The sequence below is a fragment of the Mandrillus leucophaeus genome, unplaced genomic scaffold (genome assembly GCF_000951045.1).
Source record: "Mandrillus leucophaeus isolate KB7577 unplaced genomic scaffold, Mleu.le_1.0 Scaffold1164, whole genome shotgun sequence".
In the NCBI taxonomy this organism is placed as follows: Eukaryota; Metazoa; Chordata; class Mammalia; order Primates; family Cercopithecidae; genus Mandrillus; species Mandrillus leucophaeus.
The window spans coordinates 25,141-44,132 of record NW_012099921.1 but is presented as its reverse complement, the minus strand read 5'-3'; the positions used below and the strand labels follow the sequence as shown (position 1 = coordinate 44,132).

General features: G+C 37.3%; 1 protein-coding gene across 1 annotated transcript in view; it reads left to right on the top strand.

Moving 5' to 3' along the window:
- Nucleotides 1–13,933, top strand: part of LOC105553314 (ubiquitin-conjugating enzyme E2 Q2-like) — a 29,770-nt gene extending 15,837 nt beyond the window's left edge. Inside the window, 3 exon segments of the mRNA XM_011999351.1 lie at nucleotides 1,004–1,108; nucleotides 9,837–9,893; nucleotides 13,791–13,933. Coding sequence (XP_011854741.1) covers nucleotides 1,004–1,108; nucleotides 9,837–9,893; nucleotides 13,791–13,817 — 189 coding nt within the window. The 3' untranslated portion in view covers nucleotides 13,818–13,933.
- Nucleotides 13,934–18,992: the final 5,059 nt, after the last annotated feature.

Here is an 18,992-nt window from a genome sequence, read left to right as displayed (position 1 = left end):
TTATGGTTCAACCTTCCTGTTTCCACCTTCTTCATTGTTCACTTTGGGAAGGCTTATTCTTTGCTTCATTAACCCATTCTAATCCTGTGTCTTCTTTCTTTGTCCTTTGTGAACCTGCTTCTTTCTCTTTATCTCTCTTCTTGGTCAGAGATACCCAGAAAATTGTTCCTGACCAAGTGAAGTGAGTTGCCTTATTAGATCCCATTTGAGTCACCTTATACATTGAAAAACATTTTAAACAATGAAAACCACACTTGTGCACATAGTTTACCTTGCTTACTTCCTTAAAGTAAATGTGCTTACAATACAATTTGGACTTAAACATGGAAATTTAGTTATTCGTTGCAGTTTCCTAGTGAATTATTATTTTTTAGACAGACACTTAAGAGCCTACTAAATATCAAATGTTTTACAGTTTTCATTTAATCTTTATCATTCTGGGAAAGTTTTCATTTCTTTGTTTTACAGATCAGTAGACTCAAACTCAGGGAATTAGATGTGATATCCAAGGTCATCTAGATTTCCAGGCTCTGTCTGCTGGATTACATTTGCTTTTGTACTTTTAACTGACTATGATTGAAATATATACTTTTATAATCCATGTGTAACAACACTGCCTGTGTGTGGTTTTTTTTCTTTTTCTTTTTGGTAGCCTCATTAATGTATTAAGGTTCTCTTGTTTGAAGTTGTAAGTTTCTAGGAAAACAAGGTAGCAATGAGAAATTGGACAATGTCTGAAATTTCCATCCTCTGTCTTTATTGTTGTCATTCTGCCAGGTATCAGTAGTAGTGATTATACCCCAAGCCATAGTAACTTTCTTAAACTAGAGCCTCCTGAAAATATTTTAAAGGGTTTTTTTTTTTTTTTTAAATCTGTAAGTGGTAGGTGAGTAATAACAAACTTTTTTATTTCCTACTGGGTTGATTACAGTAATCATAACATTATTGATGTCTTCTAAGGGCTCTTTAACATAATGCTTATTTACTGAGATGTGTTTTGTAGCTTCATCAGCAATTGAAGTGCTGGATATGTGGACTCTGCAGATTAGATAACCTTCCTAAGCACCTGGATGTTGAGATGCCAGATCAACCACTACCCATAGGTCAGGTAAAGTAAAAATTCTGTAGTGTTCAAGAGTGAAAATAAATTGTCTCAAAAAAAGTCAAACTAGGATGATTTTTTAAAATTATTCAACTTATTTAGAAGTTTGTTTTTCTGTTCCTATTGAATTGTTTTGTTTGTTCTGTTTTAGATACTAAAAATAACCTTTTCATTCTTTGGAGCTGCTAGCATTTAGTATGACAGGTAAAAAATTGCCCTTTTCCCTAACACCAGCTTTTTGTTGTGAATATTCTTGGTGTCCATAAATGTTCTTGCTTCTTTCATTGTTTGTCTTTGTTCATTGAATTACCTTCACCTAGAAATGCCATCTCCTTAAGTCTGTCTATGCTTCTTAAGGACTCGCCCAAATGTTATCTCCTGCAAGCAACAGAAATCTCCACTAGCTCACCACTACCCCTAACTTCTTCCTGGATTTATCTATTTAGGTATCAGTTATTGACTTTTTAGTATAACACATGAGAATTTGGTTCTTATACCACTCACTTTCCCTTCCTCAAATATTATCGTTAGTCATATAAGTTATCACTAATTATGATTAGGACTTTATAAAGCCAAGTTTTCTAGAATATTTAGGATAGGATATTTGTTTTCTTGGTGCTGCTTTTTGTTTTGCAGTGTCTTCCTCATAATAGTAATTTTTAAATAAAAAAATTCTGTTGTAGCCTTTTCTGTGAGATCTCCTTCTCTTCCAAAGCCTTTGGCTCCTCTGTGCCCATTTTGGCAGATTGTTCTTTGGGTTGGCTGTGCAGATGTCATCTTGAGGTTTTTCTCATCTGCTCTCCTAGAGTAGATCCATAGTTTCCTGGATCCCATGTCATCTTTCTTGGCTTTCCCTTTGTCATTTTACCTGACTATGTCCTCAAGTAAATCCCAAAGGAAGCATGGGGTGGTATATTTTCTGATCTCTAGCTTCTGAAAAAATACAATCCAGTGTTTGGGTTTTGGAGCCAGTCTGAGACAGGTTTGAATCTTGGTTCTACTGCTTATTAGCTGTATGCCCTTGGACTGATTCCCTAATTGCTCTATGCATCAATTTTCCATTTGCAAAATGGGGGAACCAGTGATAGTATTAGTACCTATGTTTCTAGGGAGCTATGATGATTAAATGAGTTGGTACATGTAAACCATTTAGAATAGTGCCTGGTGCATAGCACATCCCCATCACTATTCTCTTTTGTCATAGTCTACCCTCACACTTGATGGATAGTTTGGTTGATTATGTATTTCTAGGTTGAGGATAATTTTACCTTAGAATTTCAAAGTCTGTGCTGTTGTCTTCTAACCAGTTGTGGTGGTGGAACCTCATGTCATCCTGAGTTTCACTCATTTATGCATGACTTTCTGGAAGCTTTTAGGAGTTTGTCTTTTCCTTGGTGAGCTGAAATAGCACAACATTGTACTTAATGTGGGTCTTTTTTCATTCGTTGTGCTGGGTACACTGAATGGACAGGCCTATGGATAGACTCTTTCAAAGTTGGAATCTTGAATCTTGTCATATTTTTGTTAACTTTCTCCTTTCCGTTTTGTTTCTTCATTTTGAAGTGTCTGTTAATTGGATTTTAGTCCTTTTGTCTTGAGTCGTGTATCTCACGTTATTTCTAATTTTTTTTAAATTTTAAGTTCTGGAATATTTTTATCTTTTGACTTTTAGGAAATTTTATTTGGACAGTCATAACTTTAAGTTTTGTTTTGGTTATTTATTGTTGCCTAACCAATTTTCCCAAAACTTAATGGCATAAAACTACACATTTGTCTGTCACTACCGTATGGGTTAACTGGGGATAGCTGGACAGTTTTTCTGCTGGTCTCATTTGGCATCTCTCACTGTGCAGTTAGATGGTGTCAGGGACTGGTCATCTGGATGCTCAGCTGCAGTGGAGTGTCTGAGATGGCTTCTTCACCCACAGGTCTGCTGTCTTGGTGTTTCTTCATGTGACCTTCCTCTCTGCATAGTATCTCATCTTCTCAGGCCTCTTCTTGTGGCTTCTGTTTCTCCAAGAGGATAGTCAGTACTTGTTTTGGCTTCCAGAAGCACAGAAGCGGAGCTGCCAGATGTTCTTAAGACTTAGACCTGGAACAGGTCCAGTGTCATTTCTACCAAATTCTCTAGGTTAAAGTGAGTCTTGGGGCCAACCCAGATTCACTGTGGGATGGGCCTGTTCAAAGACATGATGACAGGAGGTGTGGCTCATTGGGGACCAACTCCCAAGGTGAACCCTGAGTTCTAAGAACTTTTTCTTCTCTGATTATTCCTTATTCATATTCTATTTTTGTTTTATTCATATAATACATTCACAAGTGTCTTTATGAAGTGATTTTGATACTCTTTTGTTTTCTCTCTAGCATCTCTTTGTTCTTTAATACTTTTTTTTCTTAGTTTATTTTTGTCTTATTTTTCTTTTTAAAGCCTTTCCTTAAAATTTTTTTTTTTTTTTTTTTTTTTTTTTTTTTTTTTTTTTTTTTTTTTTTTTTTTTTAGGCAGAGTGTCACTCTTATTGCCCAGGATAGAGTGCAATGGCGTGATCTTGGCTCACTGCAAACTTTGTCTCATGGGTTCAAGCAATTCTCCTGCCTCAGCCTCCTGATTAGCTGGGATTACAGGCATGTGCCACTACGCCCAGCTAATTTTTGTATTTTTAGTGGAGAAGGGGTTTCTCCATGTTAGTCAGGCTGGTTTTGAATTCCTGATCTCAGGTGATCTGCCCACCTTGGCCTCCCAAAGTGCTGGGATTAAAGGCACGAGCCACCATGCCCAGCCTGTATTCCTTTTTGTAATTCCCATTCTTGTTCATTCATATTTGGGAGAGGTACTAAAAGACTGAGAGGCTGGGTGTGGTGGCTCACACCTACAATCTCAGTGCTTTGGGAGACTGATGTGGAGGATCACTTGAGCCCAGGAGCTCAAGACTAGTTTGGGCAACATAGTGAGACCCTATCTTTACAAAAAATAAATAAATAAAATAGCCAGGTGTGGTGATACCCACCTGTAGTCCCAGCTATTTGGGAGGCTGAGGCAGAAGGATCGCTTGAGCCTGGGATGTTGAGGCTGAAGTGAGGTGTGATCATCCCACTGCATTCCTGCATTCCAGCCTGGGTGAAAGAGCAAGGCCCTGCCTCAATAAATAAATAAATAAAATAAATACAAATAAAAAATAAAAATAAAAAATTGAGTAGGAGTTCTTCATGGCCAATACTTGGCAACTGATGGCTTTTAGGGGGAATATATGCTGATTCCTGATTGTTATCCTCTACCCCTCTATCTTATCTCCGAGTGCAATCATAAATGATGGCTGGAACTACTCCATTCCTCTGGAGGTGATATCTACATTCTCTTGTCTGAGGTAGATAAGTTTGCTTGGGTTCTGCTTAAGGAGATGGGGGAGAGTAGTGTGTTTCAGGGCCTGGAAAATGTGTTCTCTATGTAGGCTTTTTGTTAATCTCTGTTTTCAGTCTTGCCTATCAGTCCCACCCTTGGGGATACCTGGTGTCTGAGTCTAGAACTTTTCCAGGTTGCTGTGGGACAAATTAGCCTACTTGTAATTGGTATCCCTCTGACCTCCACTTTTGTTTGCTTTGCTCTATTAATTAACCATTTTCCATCTACTGTCGTTGTCTAATGGAGGTGAATTATCTTCTGTTGGTAACCCCATTCCTTTTTTTGTAATTGTGTGTTTATATAATGTTTCTTCTTCACTGTATTTCTAGTGGAGCCTCAGGGCAAAGAGCAAATAGTAAAAATATGTGTTCAGTGTTCAGTTTTTTTCTATAAGACATATGCAACTTGTATTTTCCACTGAATATCACATGAACTTAATGCATATAGAGCTACCTTGTTTTTCATGATTGTGCCTACAATTCCATGGAGAAATATAATTTGTGAATTACCTGATGAAATTTTCCCAATTTTGAATCATCCTTGCATTCCTATAATAAACACTGTTAGAACGGCTATGGTATTATTCTATTTTTTACTTCTGTATTAAATAAGATTAAAGTTTTGTTTGTTTCCTTTAAGGCTCTTATTTCATTCCAGTATCAAGGGTATGCAGGGCTAACTTGGGAAGCTTTACATCTTTTTTTCTAACACCTAGGATGTAAATCTAGTTTACACAGTAATTTTCAACTGCAGGAATATTTTGCCTCCCATGGGACGTTTGGAAATATCTGGAGACATTTTTGTGGTCACAACTGGCCATGGTCGGGAGGTCTTATTGGCATTCTGTGGGTAGAGGGGATGTTACTAAATGTCCCACAACACACCAGGAGAACCCTCCACAAAGAATTGTCTGGCCCAATATATCAATATTGCTGAGGCTGACAAACCCTGGTTTAAATAAATGTCCAATTTGGAGGATGAGTCTGTCTTTTTCCTTCTTGTGTATTGGTCTCCAGATTTTCCATTTCTTCAGTTAGTTTTCATTACTGTAGATTCTTAAAAGAAATGAGCACTTCTTCCACACTTCAAAGGTGTTGTAAAGATGTGTAAAGTTTTCACTTTTTACATCATACTAACATGTGGCTCTATGCCCTTTTCCCTTCAAAGTTTTCTTTATCTTGATCACTTATCAGAGGCGTGATTGTTTTATTATCTTAGTCTTTTGAAAGAATCCTCCTTTAGTTTTATTTTTTAAATTTAGTAGGTTTCTTTTCACATTTTCCTTATGTCTTAATTATTTCCCCTTTTTCTTTATTTTACTTTTTCTAGTTTAGTGGATCAATGTAATTTAAATTGCTTTTTAAACAAACATGTAAGAATATATATTTTCTTTGGGTGCTGTTTGACTTTATTACACAAGTTTTAAAATCTATTTTCTAAACAGTTTGTATTTTCTAAGTCATTTTATTGCGTCCAATGTTCTCATTGCTCTTACTATTAAAACTTTTTATTAGCCGGGCACGGTAACTCATGCTTGTAATCTCAGCACTTTGGGAGGCCAAGGCAGGCAGATCACCTGAGGTCAGGAGTTCGAGACCAGCCTGACCAACAGGGAGAGAGCCCATCTCTGCTAAAGATACAAAAATTAGCTGAGTGTGGTGGCACATGCCTACAAATCCAGCTACTCAGGAGGCTGGGGCAGGAGAACCGCTTGAATCCGGGAGACAGGTTGCAGTGAGCTGAGATCGTGCCACTGCACTCAAGCCTGGGCAATAAGAGCAAAACTCTGCCCCCACCAAAAAAAAAACCTTTTTATTGTGAGATATGACATGTATTGAAACTATGTAAAACATAAGCTTATTGTAACATATAGTTAGAGTGAGTACTTGGGAACCAACACCTAGCCAGCACTGAGGTGAAGAAGAAAAGGCACGCTGCTTGCACTACAGAAAACTTATGTTTCTCTAGTGTTATTGCTCACATATGCATCCTTGAACAATACAGTGTAGTGTTGCCTATTGTTTAAACTTTTGAAAATCATGCTATATGTATTTTTTCATACCTTTGTTGTGCTCAATATTGTGTGTGAAATTTGTTCCTATTGTGCGTAGCTATCGTTCTTTTGCTTTGCTGTATTTACTCCATTGTTTGAATACACCATTCCATTTATCCCCTTGGCTAGATACAGACATGTGGGTTGTTTTCAGTGTTATTAGGAACAGCGAATGCTGCTATGATCATTGTTGTCTATATTTCATGGTACCCCTGTGCCAGCATTTTTCTGGGGCACATACTTAGGAGTTGGATGATTGAGGCATGAGGATCAATTTCTTCTTTTACCCAAGAGTTATTTAGAAAAAAAAATTAAAAAGCATTTTCAGGTGGCTTTTGAGTTATTTTTAGTGCATCAGTATGGTCAGAGAATATGGCAAGTGACCTTTCAGCTAGATTATTAGCAATCATTTACACTTCACTATTGGTGTTACTGTTGTCTTTGCTTATTGCTACTTCTTGTATTATGTCTCCTGCTCCCTGCCCCTCAAGTATATCCCTGAATAATATCCTGGGTTTTTTTCCCCCTAGAAAGGGTTTGTGGGGATGTGTATGGAGTGTGTTCCATGAACTTACTGTCTGCTATCATTTGTTCAACAAATATCTGACTCTGTATAAAGTACTCCATCCATATCAATGTGGAGAATCTGGAGGCAAACATACACAGATAGGCTTCCTGTCTTGAGGGAGTTAGATATAGAATTCTGAGGTCATAATTGAGTTTCTTTCCAGGTCTTTACTCTTTTATGTTCTGATATTTATTGTTATAGATGAAAACTCTGATGCCTATCTGATTCTCAGTTCTTTCTGATAGTTAGTATGATTTTCTGTGTAACTGTAAAGTGTGGGGGTTTTCCTTTTATTTTTTATTTTTTTTTGAGATGGAGTCTCATTCTGTCACCCAGGCTGGAGTGCAGTGGTGCGATCTTGGCTCACAGCAACCTCTACCTCTCACGTTCAAGTGATACTCCTGCCTCAGCCTCCTGAGTAGCTGGGGCTACAGGCATGTGCCACCATGCCTGGCTAATTTTTTGTACTTTTAGTAGAGACAGGGTTTTACCACATTAACCAGGATGGTCTCGATCTCCTGACCTCATGATCCACCCACCTCAACCTCTCAAAATGCTGGGATTACAGACATGAGTCACCTTAAATGCTTTGCTGAGTCAAGTCCATTGTGCTCTGGCCCTTCTACAAGTGGTTTTTTTTTTTCATTTTTTGATTTGGGGGTCTTATTTTTACCTCCTAGAATTGTCTTTTACATAGTAATCTGTTTTGTATTTTGTGGATACAGTATCTTCTCAATTACTGCTAAAGATTCCAATTAGGTTTTACAATTCTGTTTATTTCCTTCATTAGCAGTGCTTCAGGTCATTTGTGCTTCTTTGACTTGGCACCTTCCTTTCAGGTTGCTAATTTTCTTCAACTCTCTGATGATACATGGTTATCTGTTCATTTATACATGAGGTATACCTTTGAGCAGTATGAGTAGTTATGAGTGTCTTCAGAATTGTCACTCTTTTCTGCTGTTACCTCCCCCTCCTGGTTTGCAGACCTGTGCTCTTCCTGTGGCATGAGGATGGGGAGGTGCTGGCCGGTGAGCTTTCCAGATTTTGAGCAAAAATGAAGAGGCAGAGTCTGTTATAAGATTTTGCTGCTGCATTGAGTTATATTAAAAAACATTCTGTCTTTTCTCTCTGGTTTTGACAGTCATAGTAAGAGACCTTCAAGATAGGCTTCCTATTAGCGGAGTGATTCTTACCAACTATAGTTGGGACAAGTATGATGAAGAATGTTTGATTCTTCCAACAAAAGTGGTCCCTCCATTATTTGGATTGGGTTTGTGGTTTTCTCGAGCCCAGCAGTCTGATTCCATCTGCTTTGTGTCTTCCAGCATGTCCTTACAGTTTTGGTTCACTAAGGGTATTCTTTTTGTATTGTTGTTTTGCTGCTGCTGCAGCGAACTTACTCTCTTTTATAAAATTCTGTCATTTCAGTGGGGTTTTAGAAAGAGGACCAGGTCACACCTCGAAATGAAATAAATCTTAGGATTTCACAGCCCTAACTCACTTTTTGTTTTGATTAAATTACTTCCCCTTTTTGAGGGGGTGGGGGCTCAGCTTTCTCATGTGTAGAATGAAGGCTGGTAACTGGGCTAGTGGTGACAGACCCAGATGCATGTGAGAATCACCTCAGAGAGTTTTGCAAAACAGATTCTTTGGGTAGGCTTTGAAATTAGCATTTCAAAAATGCTCTTTCAACCATTGATGCAACCAAACTCTTTGGGATTTTGAGGCTAGGTATATATTCTTTAGATACCCAGAATAATTGAATTTGTAATATAATAATTTAGGGAAGTGAAAAAGGGGTGGATTACATTTTGGAAGCTGCTGCTTACATACTGCTGACAGTTTTGTTGATCTTGATTTCTGGATCCTAGTTTCTTGATCTTTTACATATTCTGGATTCTAACCTGAACTGGCCTTTATGGTTGAAGATACATTTATATACTGTGTCCTGACCAGGAAGCTTGTCTTTTGAACTTTGCCCAAACTGGCTATGAAGGCCCTTCCTAAAAATTCATTACATTCATTTCTGAACTTGATAATTGTAATTTGTGTTAATTGGTAAATTATGTCTTGTAGAGAGATATTTGATAGTAAATTACATGTTTTTTAAAAGAAAATTTCCTTTATAGTGAGGTGGTAATCATTTCATAATTCTTAGTTTTGGGAAGTGTCTATTATAAGTAACACATCTGACCTCTTAAAATGTAAGGAAATTGAATTTATGTAATGATTCAGGCTTTTCAAAGTTAAAAAGGTAGCTGTTTTGAGGAATTGATAGTTTGGGACATTTGTTTTAAACAAAATAAGCCTTTGATCTTATGCACATAGCCATACAAGTAAAATGTTTTCTTATTTTAAATTAGATTATGTTTTAAAATTTTTTTCAGTTTTGCTTTATGTTTGATTGATTGCTTTCCTTTATTCCTAAGACATCCATTAAGTTGAATTGTTCAAAATTGTTTCATTTTTAAAAGCTGAGAACTGTTGTTTGTCAAATCAAAGTTGGATTTTAAAATGCACATTTTAATTTTAATAAGCTCTCTGGTAGTGGGACTGCAGTGACAGATGGTTGGGAGTTTGTTCCTAAAGCTATTACACCAGTCTTCTAATGCTGTCTCTTATACACATCTGGAGTTTGTTCCTAAAGCTATTACACCAGTCTTCTAATGTGCATACTTGTTCTGTGTAACCCTGGCAGATTTTTTCTCTATTTCAGAATGGGACAACAGAAGAAGTGACTTCAAAAGAAGAGAAAGAAGAAGAGATGGCTGAAGTAGGTATATTATATAAGAATAACATTTTGGCCAGGTGAGGTGGCTCATGCCCGTAACCCCAGCATTATGGGAGGCCAAGGTGGTTGGATCACCTGAGGTCAGGAGTTTGAGACCGGCCTGGCCAACATGACGAAACTCTGCCTCTACTAAAAGTACAAAAAATAGCTGGGCGTTGTGGTAGGCACCTGTAATTTCAGCTACTCAGGAGGCTGAGGCAGGAGAATTGCTTGAACCCAGGAGGTGGAGGTTACAGTTAGCCAAGATCATGCCACTGCACTCCTGTCTGGGCGACAAGAGTGAGACTCTGTCTCAAAAAAAAAAAAAAATCATAAATATCTTCAGTTTTGAACATTTGAGTCATTCTCTAATCTTCTTTATAAATAAATATTAATGTAGAATAATTGAAAGCACATCATATTTGGAATGGAATGTAACTTATAAATTTTAGCTTTACCTCTAACTCATGATATGCCTTTGAGCAAATTGTTTTATCTGAATTCTTGGATTTGATTTTCTGGAGAACAAAAGCTCTTAACTTTTAGCACTAAAATTATATTTAATACTAATCAGTACTTAACCTGTATTTGGTTATTTTTTGGAAGAGAAACTACTGAGTTGAAAAAATTTTATGTTTGCATAAAAGGAGAATTTGAGAATATTTAAGGGACCACTTGCCAGAAGTAGTGAAACTGTCTCTTGTTGAAAAATCATTCAAAGAAATTTGTCTTAGTCTGTTTTATAGTGTTGTAACAGAATAACAGAGAGTGAGTAATTTATAAAGAACAGTCATTTATTTTCTGACAGTTCTGGAGTCTGGGAAATCCAAGATGAAAATATCAACATTTGGTGTCTCAGGGCCTTTTCATTGCATCCTCACATGGTAGCAGGAAGAAGGGCAGGAGAGCAATCTAGTCCAACGTGTGAGGCCTCATTCATAAGGGCCTTAATCCCATGAAGGAGGAAGGAGCCCTCTTGGCCTAATCATTCTTAAAAGACCTACCTCTTAATATCATCACATTGGCAACACTTGAATTTTGGAGGGAATACATTCATACAGTAGCAAATTTAGTAGAGCAAATTCCAAAGACAATGAGCCTAGGCCAGTTGTCAGTCATGGGTATACTTTTAGATGTTTTTAGGCTCTGAAGCTTTTCATTTAAACTTAAACTTTGGAACAAAGATCTTCTATGTCTCTGCATTGACCAAATAGAATGTATGTGAATTCCATGGTCTTGATTGTTTTAAAAGATTTTTTTCTGTTTGGGGTCTTATAATTAATTTAGGCTTTCATTTTCTTGGTTTGGAAATTTTTAATGTAAAATATACATTAGAGGGATTCAGAACTAAAAAAGTAGTGTTGTAGCCTTGTTTTTGTTTGTTTTTTGAGACAGGGTTTACTGTCACCCAGGCTGGAGTGCAGTAGCATGGTCACGGTTCACTGTAACCTTGAACTCCTGGGTTCAAGCAATCCTCCTGAGTAACTGGGACTACAGGCCTGTGCCCCATGTCCAGCTAATTTTTTTTATTTTTATTTTTTGTAGCATTTGAGTCTCGCTCTGTTGCCCAGGGTGGTCTTGAACTCCTGGCCTCAGGTGATCCACCACCTCAACTTCCCAAAGTGCTGGGATTACAGGTGTGTGCCACTGTGCCTGGCTGTAGGCTTGTTTTATGAGTCTGGGAGTAAAATACTTCTTAAAATTGTCCAATTAGAATGAGAGTCTGTTTCAATGTTTTTATGCAGTTTAGCTTAGGTGGATTAAGCTGCATGTAAACATTAAACCTTTTCCATGGGTCAGGCAGCCATTGTACTAAAGTTCATGAACCCTTTCATTTTCCCTTCACAAGATGAAAAACAAGGGACCACAACTTTGAGGGAAATCTATAAAGGCAGGAGACTGGACTTTGGAGGTGTCAGATTAGGACAGGTGAAAAGCAGATATTCTAGGCTCCTAAAACAACATGGGAACAGGCCCAGAATGACTTTGGACATGGTGTGTTTTGGTGCATTGGATGCTTTTGTTTTGAGAAGGAAGTTTGATGTGTTGAAGTCATGGAATGCAAGATTTTCCAGAAAAGGCAGATGGATAGAATCTTGAATTTGAGATAGGCATATTTCTATTTGTTGTGTTTGTTGATAAGAAGGCTTTAAGCGGGGAATCGTGTGCTGAGAATATTGTTTTAGAAAGATACGTTGTTGGGATGTGCTGATTAATACTGAGGTAGAGAAGTTTTGTGGATGGGAACATGACCGAAGTTGAAGGTACAGGAGGAAATATAGGCCAAAGGCATTTGTGAGCATTGTGGGGAAAAACAAGTGTAGGATGGAAGATCAGGGCTGAAAGGTGTATACAGGGAGAAGGGAGCTCCATGAAGTACAGAGTCATGGGCAGAGTTTGAGTGAAGGTAGTCAGTAATCTGATCTAGAAATCGGTTAGTTAGCCAGCTTGGAAAAAAAAATCGAGATAAATATAAACTACTCCTTTAGAGATTTTGGCAGTTGAAGTGGAAAAATAAGGTAATTGAAAAAAGTTAGGATTTAAACAATTCTGCATATATTTGTATATGTGTAAGAACAGATAGTATGGGAAGGGAGGGAGCAGAATAATGTGAATTAAGATGTTGTTCTGTGGGGTGTTATTCAAATTCCTTTAAAATTATTATTAGTTTTTGAGATAGGGTTGCTGTCACCCAGGCTGGAGTGCAGTTGGCATGATCATAGCTTACTGCAGCCTCAAACTCCTGGGCCCAGATGATCCTTCTTTTTCAGCCTCCTGAGCACCTGAGATCAAATTCTTTTTCTAATTTATTTTAAAGTTATTAACATCAATAGATGCTTACTACATAAAACCATAAACCTGGAAATTAGGGGAAAGCACCAAATGTCTCCAGAGATAACAACTAAAATTAATTGAAATTAACCTTTCAATATAAGTTCTTCTGGTCTTTTTCTGTGCTTATTTCAGCATAATTGAAATTCTTTCTATTCCTACGTGTATTCCATTTTTCATTTCAAAGTTTTTTGATACAGGAGAAATTATGCTGTGTTGGTATTTCAGTGGCCTCTTAATAGTTAAAGGAATTGAGTTAACTGTTTTACTATTATTGCACATGCAGATTTTGTTTGTTTTTGTGGTTGCAAGGTTGAAATAGTTATCCTTATGCCTAAATTTGTGTTTACATCTTAGACTGGTTTCTTGGAATACAACTCTAGAAGTCGAGTTTCTGGAACAAACTATGAACAGTTAAGGTTCTTGACATCTGCTGCTAAACTGTTTCAAAGGTTCCTCTTAAGAGGAGATTTCAAAGATGGCTTGGCCAGGCGTGGTGTCTCACGTTGGTAATCCCAGCACTTTGGGAGGCTGCGGTGGGCAGATCACTTGACATCAGAAGTTTGAGATCAGCCTGGCCAACATGGGGAAGCCCTGTCTCTACTGAAAATACAAAGAAATTAGCTGGGCTTGGTGGTGTACATCTGTAATCCCAGCTACTCAGGAGACTGAGACATGAGAATCACCTGAACCTGTGAGGCAGAGGTTGCAGTGAGCAGAGATTGCCCCACTATACTCCCATCTGGGTGACAGAGTGAGCCTCTATCTTAAAAAAAATAAAATAAAATAAATAAAGAAGTCAATAAATAAATGATGGCTTATTTCATAATAGTTGTGACTTTGTAAAGATTTAAATCTGCTTTACCCAGAGTCTAGCTATTAAATGAAATACAGGATATAAAAGGTGAGAGCCTCTTGAATGGAATGTGGGGCTTTTTCTCTCTCCCCATAGGATAGATATATTCTGTTTATTGTCCACCATTGAGTCAAGAATAATTTAACTTTTGCGTAAGAAACTGCTGAAGAAAAATAGGTTGAATAAGCTAACATTTTTCTTTTTTTTTGCAGGATATAGAAGAACTTAGATCACTATGAGATGAAAGAAGAGCCTATTAGTGGGAAAAAGTTGGAGGATGAAGGAATTGAAAAAGAAAATTGGGCAATATTAGAGAAAATTAGGAAGACTGAAAGGCAAGACCATTTAAATGTGTAAGTGTGTATAAATATCTGGAGCCTGGACTTTTTGGTCAAGTAATTATAGTTAACACCAGGCAATTCATGAACATGCTGATCTTGGCTGTTCTCCTTCTCCATTCCTGCTTTAGTGGTGGATTCAGTCATTTGTTTACTGGTTTTGAGACAGGATCTTGCTCTGTCGTCTGGGCTAGAATGCGGTGGCACAATCATAGTTCACTGTAGCCTTGGTCTCCCAGGCTCCAGTGGTACTCCTGCCTCCAGTGGTCCTCCTGCCTCAGCCTCCCAAGTGCCTCAGACTATAGGCATGTGGCACCGCACCAGGCTAAACTTTTTGATTTTTAGTAGAGATGAGGTCTCACTATGTTGACCATGCTGGTCTTGAACACCTGAGTTCAACCACTCCTGCTACCTTGGCCTGACCAAGTGCTGGGATTACAGACATGAGCCACCATGCCCAGCCACACTCATATGCTTCGCTGCCCAAGGTTATCTTTCTCATCTATGAATACCCACTTTTTACCCTGTTCATCTGCTCTTCACATCCTGAACCACCTGCTGATCCCTGTATATGCCCCTTTCCAGCTGTCTATGCTGTTTTCTCTGCTGAGAAAACCTTCTGTGGCATCTGTATATTCAAATTCATTCTCTCCTACAAAACACAACTCAAATTATTTCTCCTTCATGAAGCTGACTTTGGTCCATCCTGCTCTGACCGAACCAAAAGTAATGTTTCTCTTTTGACTTAACATCTCTTTTATGTGAAGCAGCAGGATGGGAAAGGAACACTGAGTTTGGAGACAGACACACATATGGTTTCACTTTGCTCAACTCTAAAATATGATAGACAATACGTATCTTTTGGATGATTGCTATGAAAAATAAATTAAAATGATGCATGTATATACATAAAATGCTTAGACAGAGTAGGGAAGCATCAAATGATTGTCTGAACACTTACTGCTTCCTGCCTTGTACTAGAGCTATTTACCAACTCCACAATATCCAAGGACCAGTTACTTTGTCTTGGGCACAGGTTCTCCAAAACAGGGAATGAATTGTTAGCCAAATAGATGCCAAATGTTGAAATCAGATAGATAACTCTCCCTCCTTCAATCTTATTTATATATTAATTTAATTGGTAATTTTTCATACAGCAAAGAAATTTAGCCAATCCCCCATATCTTGATTATTTACAAAACTAAGATTGTAGCATTTGAATTACTGTTACTGTGCTTTCTGTGTCTTGTGATCAATTCCAGTTTGAGTTATCTTCAAAACAAGTATAAATTATTGAACACTTTTGTATGACCGATACTATGCTAAATACTTTATACTTTATAGATCTTTTCATTTATTCATCATAGCCACTGTGTGAAATAGGTGCTCTTTATATTTTAGAGATAGGAAAACGTTCTCATGTTTTATAGATATGAAATGAGTTCATGATTACATAGCTAGGAGTAATATTTTTATAAATTTGATTTTTTTCTCCTTCAAAGTCTAGTAAAGTCTTTAAAACCTTTAGTTTCACATGACCAAAAAGTAGTTCCATTTCTATTTAGTCTTAAGATAAGATATTGATGTGTTTTCATCTTTAAAGAAGTCCCTGCACTGAAAAACTGAAACCAGTTGCATGTAGGCACACATGGTTCTCAGTGTCTTAATATGTGAACTAGACCATCTGTGTAATATTCTTGCTTGTAGTCTTATGAATGAAGCCTATTTTAGTTAATAATGTGTCACCTTGAGTGTCTTCTAGTATTTTCAAAAATTTCTGGGGTTTGGAATAGACTCATACTGAATTCTATGCTATCATGGAGTCCATGGTGGTCTGAATATGTTGGCTAGACTTTTTTAGGTGATAAGTAAAGGAAATGAACCAGACTTGTGTCTGGTTTTATATTCTCTTGAAACTTCATAATGCTTCATTTAATTGGACTTTTTTTTTTTAACTTCTAAAATTGTTGAGTGGTGATCCATTTTTATTGTAATCTTTTTCTTTTTTCATTTTCTTTTGAGATGGAGTCTCACTCTGTGACCCAGACCAGAGTGCAGTGGCACCATCTCAGCTCACTATGACCACCACCTCCCATTTTCAAGTGATTATCTTGCCTCAGCTTCCTGAGTAGCTGGGACTACAGGCACGTGCAACTATGCCTGGCCAACTTTTGTATTTTTTTAGTAGAGATGAGGTTTCATCCTGACAGCCAAGCTGGTTTCAAACTCTTGGCCTCACGTGATCCACCCTCCTCAGCCTCCCAAAGTGCTGTGATTACAGATGTGAGCCCCCTGCCTGGCTACTGTAATCTTTTAGAGCAGGTTGAAATACCTTAAATCTTCAAATTAGTTGGTTCAGTAGACCCTGATAAACAGTGGCTTTTGTGTTTCAGGCTGCAGTGTCTGGGTCAGTGCAAGCTTCAGATAGACTTATGGAAGAGCTCAGGGACATATACAGATCACAGAGTTATAAGACAGGTAAGGATCTCTAAATCCCTGCTCTTCTGATTGTTCTTTTGTTCTTTTCTGTTGTCAGATTATAAATGTCATTTCTTAAAACTGGACAGAAATGGAAATGTTTACTAATTTTATTTTCTGAAACTCAAACACAATCAAGTTCCAAAAGATATAGGGGGTAAGATAGGATGAGTTTGCTTGTTTTTGGATTTAAAGAAATTGTTTTTATAGGTCCATTGGAATATTTTGTCATCTTCCTGATAGAGTGAACATTTACAGGATTTTTATCTTCTGGCAAAAAGCTTGAGCAATATTGCTTGATAAGTAAATAAGTTTAATACATTTCATTATACAGGGAATGATTCCCAAGTTGATTTTTATTTTTTCCCCCAGTTTTGAAAGCAACATAATCAACTCTCATTGTGGAGGTAGTTATGTTATTACTTTAAAAATATATAGGTGGAGTACACCTGTAGTCCCAGCTACCAGGGGTGGTGGGAGGCTGAGGCAGGAAGATCTTTTGAGCTTGGAGAAGTCAAGGCTGCAATGAGCTGTGATTGCACCATTATATTCCAGCCTGGGTGACAGAGTGAGACACCCTGTCTCATAAAACAAAAAAAAAGAGAGAGTGGGGGGTGGGATACATATTGGATATGTATATATAGGACACTTGTAGAAAAATACTGATTTTTTAGTGATTTAACTTTTGACAGTTCTGTCCATGGCAAATTTTTCTACTTGAACACCTTGGCTAATAATACAAGTTTAAGAAAGCATATTAAACTTTTTTTTGAATTCTTGAGAAAATTATATACATGTGACTATTTTCCTTTAGAATGACTACAAACTCTGAACCCTCTTATTAGATTAGATTTAGGCTATTATGATCTCTTTGGGACATTTATTCTAAAGGAGCTGGAAGCTATAGTGGCCTCTATTTTTTCCCAGGGATATAGAGAAGCTTAAGATCTCCTCTTTCTGGAACTTACCCTGGGTGCTCAATTTTAACTTTCTGATTGGTTCATTTTTGAGTTAGTAAAAATAATAATAATAATATTTTTGTTTGAATTGCAAACAAATTGTCTTTGCACAGTGATCTTCAGATCTTAAAAGAAAAACAAGGGATAGGAGACATTTTGCTTATCTTTTAAGGTAAGAAAATTGTTATGAGACTCTATATCCTTCTAATGGGTGTATATTTGTACAAGTGTTTGGAAAACAGTTTGGTAAAGTGGAAGATACTCATACCCTATGGTTCAGGAATCTTGTGGATATATACACCACAAGAATGAGTACGTAGGTGCCGGGAGACACAGGAATGTTCAGAGCAGCATTGTTTATAATAGCCCCAAACAGAAAATAACCCAAATGTTCATTCCAGTAAAATGGAGAATTGTGGTATTCATAAAATGGCTTACAGCTATGTGGGACAAGATGGGCGAATCTTGAACACTATGTTAAACAAAAGAGACCAGACCCCCAAAACCTAATTTGTACAATTCCCTCTATATAGAGTTCAAAAATAGGCAAAACTCATGTTGGTTAGGGCATACATTCTTAGTGGAGGCAATATCTCCTGTAGTGGAGTAAAAACTGGTTCCTTAGAGTGACAGAAAATCTTACCTATTATCATGGTCTGCTGCCCTCCAAAGGGCCATAGAACATAAATGAAAAGAGAACTGAGAAACACTTATTTATGGATTCATACTTGGGCAGTAAAACTATCAAGAAAAAAGAGGTGATTACACACAGGGTAGGTTAAGGAGTCCATCTAGGTTGGAGGTAGGGAGGTGTGAACTGAAAGATACATCTATGGGCTTCTTGGATCCTGGCTCTAATATCTTTCTGGAGCAGGCTGGTGGTTAAATGGGCACATAATTTAGAGTAACTTGTTAAGGTCTACCTTAAGGTATATTTTGTGTACTTTTCTGAATGTGTTATATTTAATAAAGTATTTTTAAGATACCTAAAATAAAGGTTACAAAAGAATAACAATGGAATCTAGAAAAAATGTTAATGATCTAATACGGAATCTAGATAAGATGTAATGGTTTAAAATCTATGGCTGTATGAGGTATTTTGATGAAAAAAACAAAGACATAAAAGAATACTTTGTTGTACTTACTCTAAGGATGGTAGTAGTTTTCTAAAAGCTTCTTACTTAGCTTTTCTGTGTGTATATTTTTGCTTGGGGATATAGCTTATGATTGAACTTTCTAGAAATGATCCTCATGTCAGTATTTTCTCTGACTTTTGTCATCGTAGAAACTGCTGTGGTTGTCAACTGGATTGTCTTCCTAAAGTATAAATCTAGTATATATTGACTGAAGTTGCTAATGGTTACTTCTTTACGGATTCATATGGGTGAACAAATGAAGCATGCAGGCCTACAACAAAAACCAAAACACCACAAAAAACAGGAAGATACCATTTTTTTAAAAAAACCATTAAATCATATGAACATGTGCCCAATGCCAAACTTAAGAAATAGAACCTTTGGTTGAGCATGGTGGCTCATCCCTGTAATCCCAGCATTTTGTGACACTGAGGCAGGTGGATCACCTGAGGATAAGAGTTTGAGACCAGTCTGGCCAACATGGTGAAACCCTGTCTCTACTA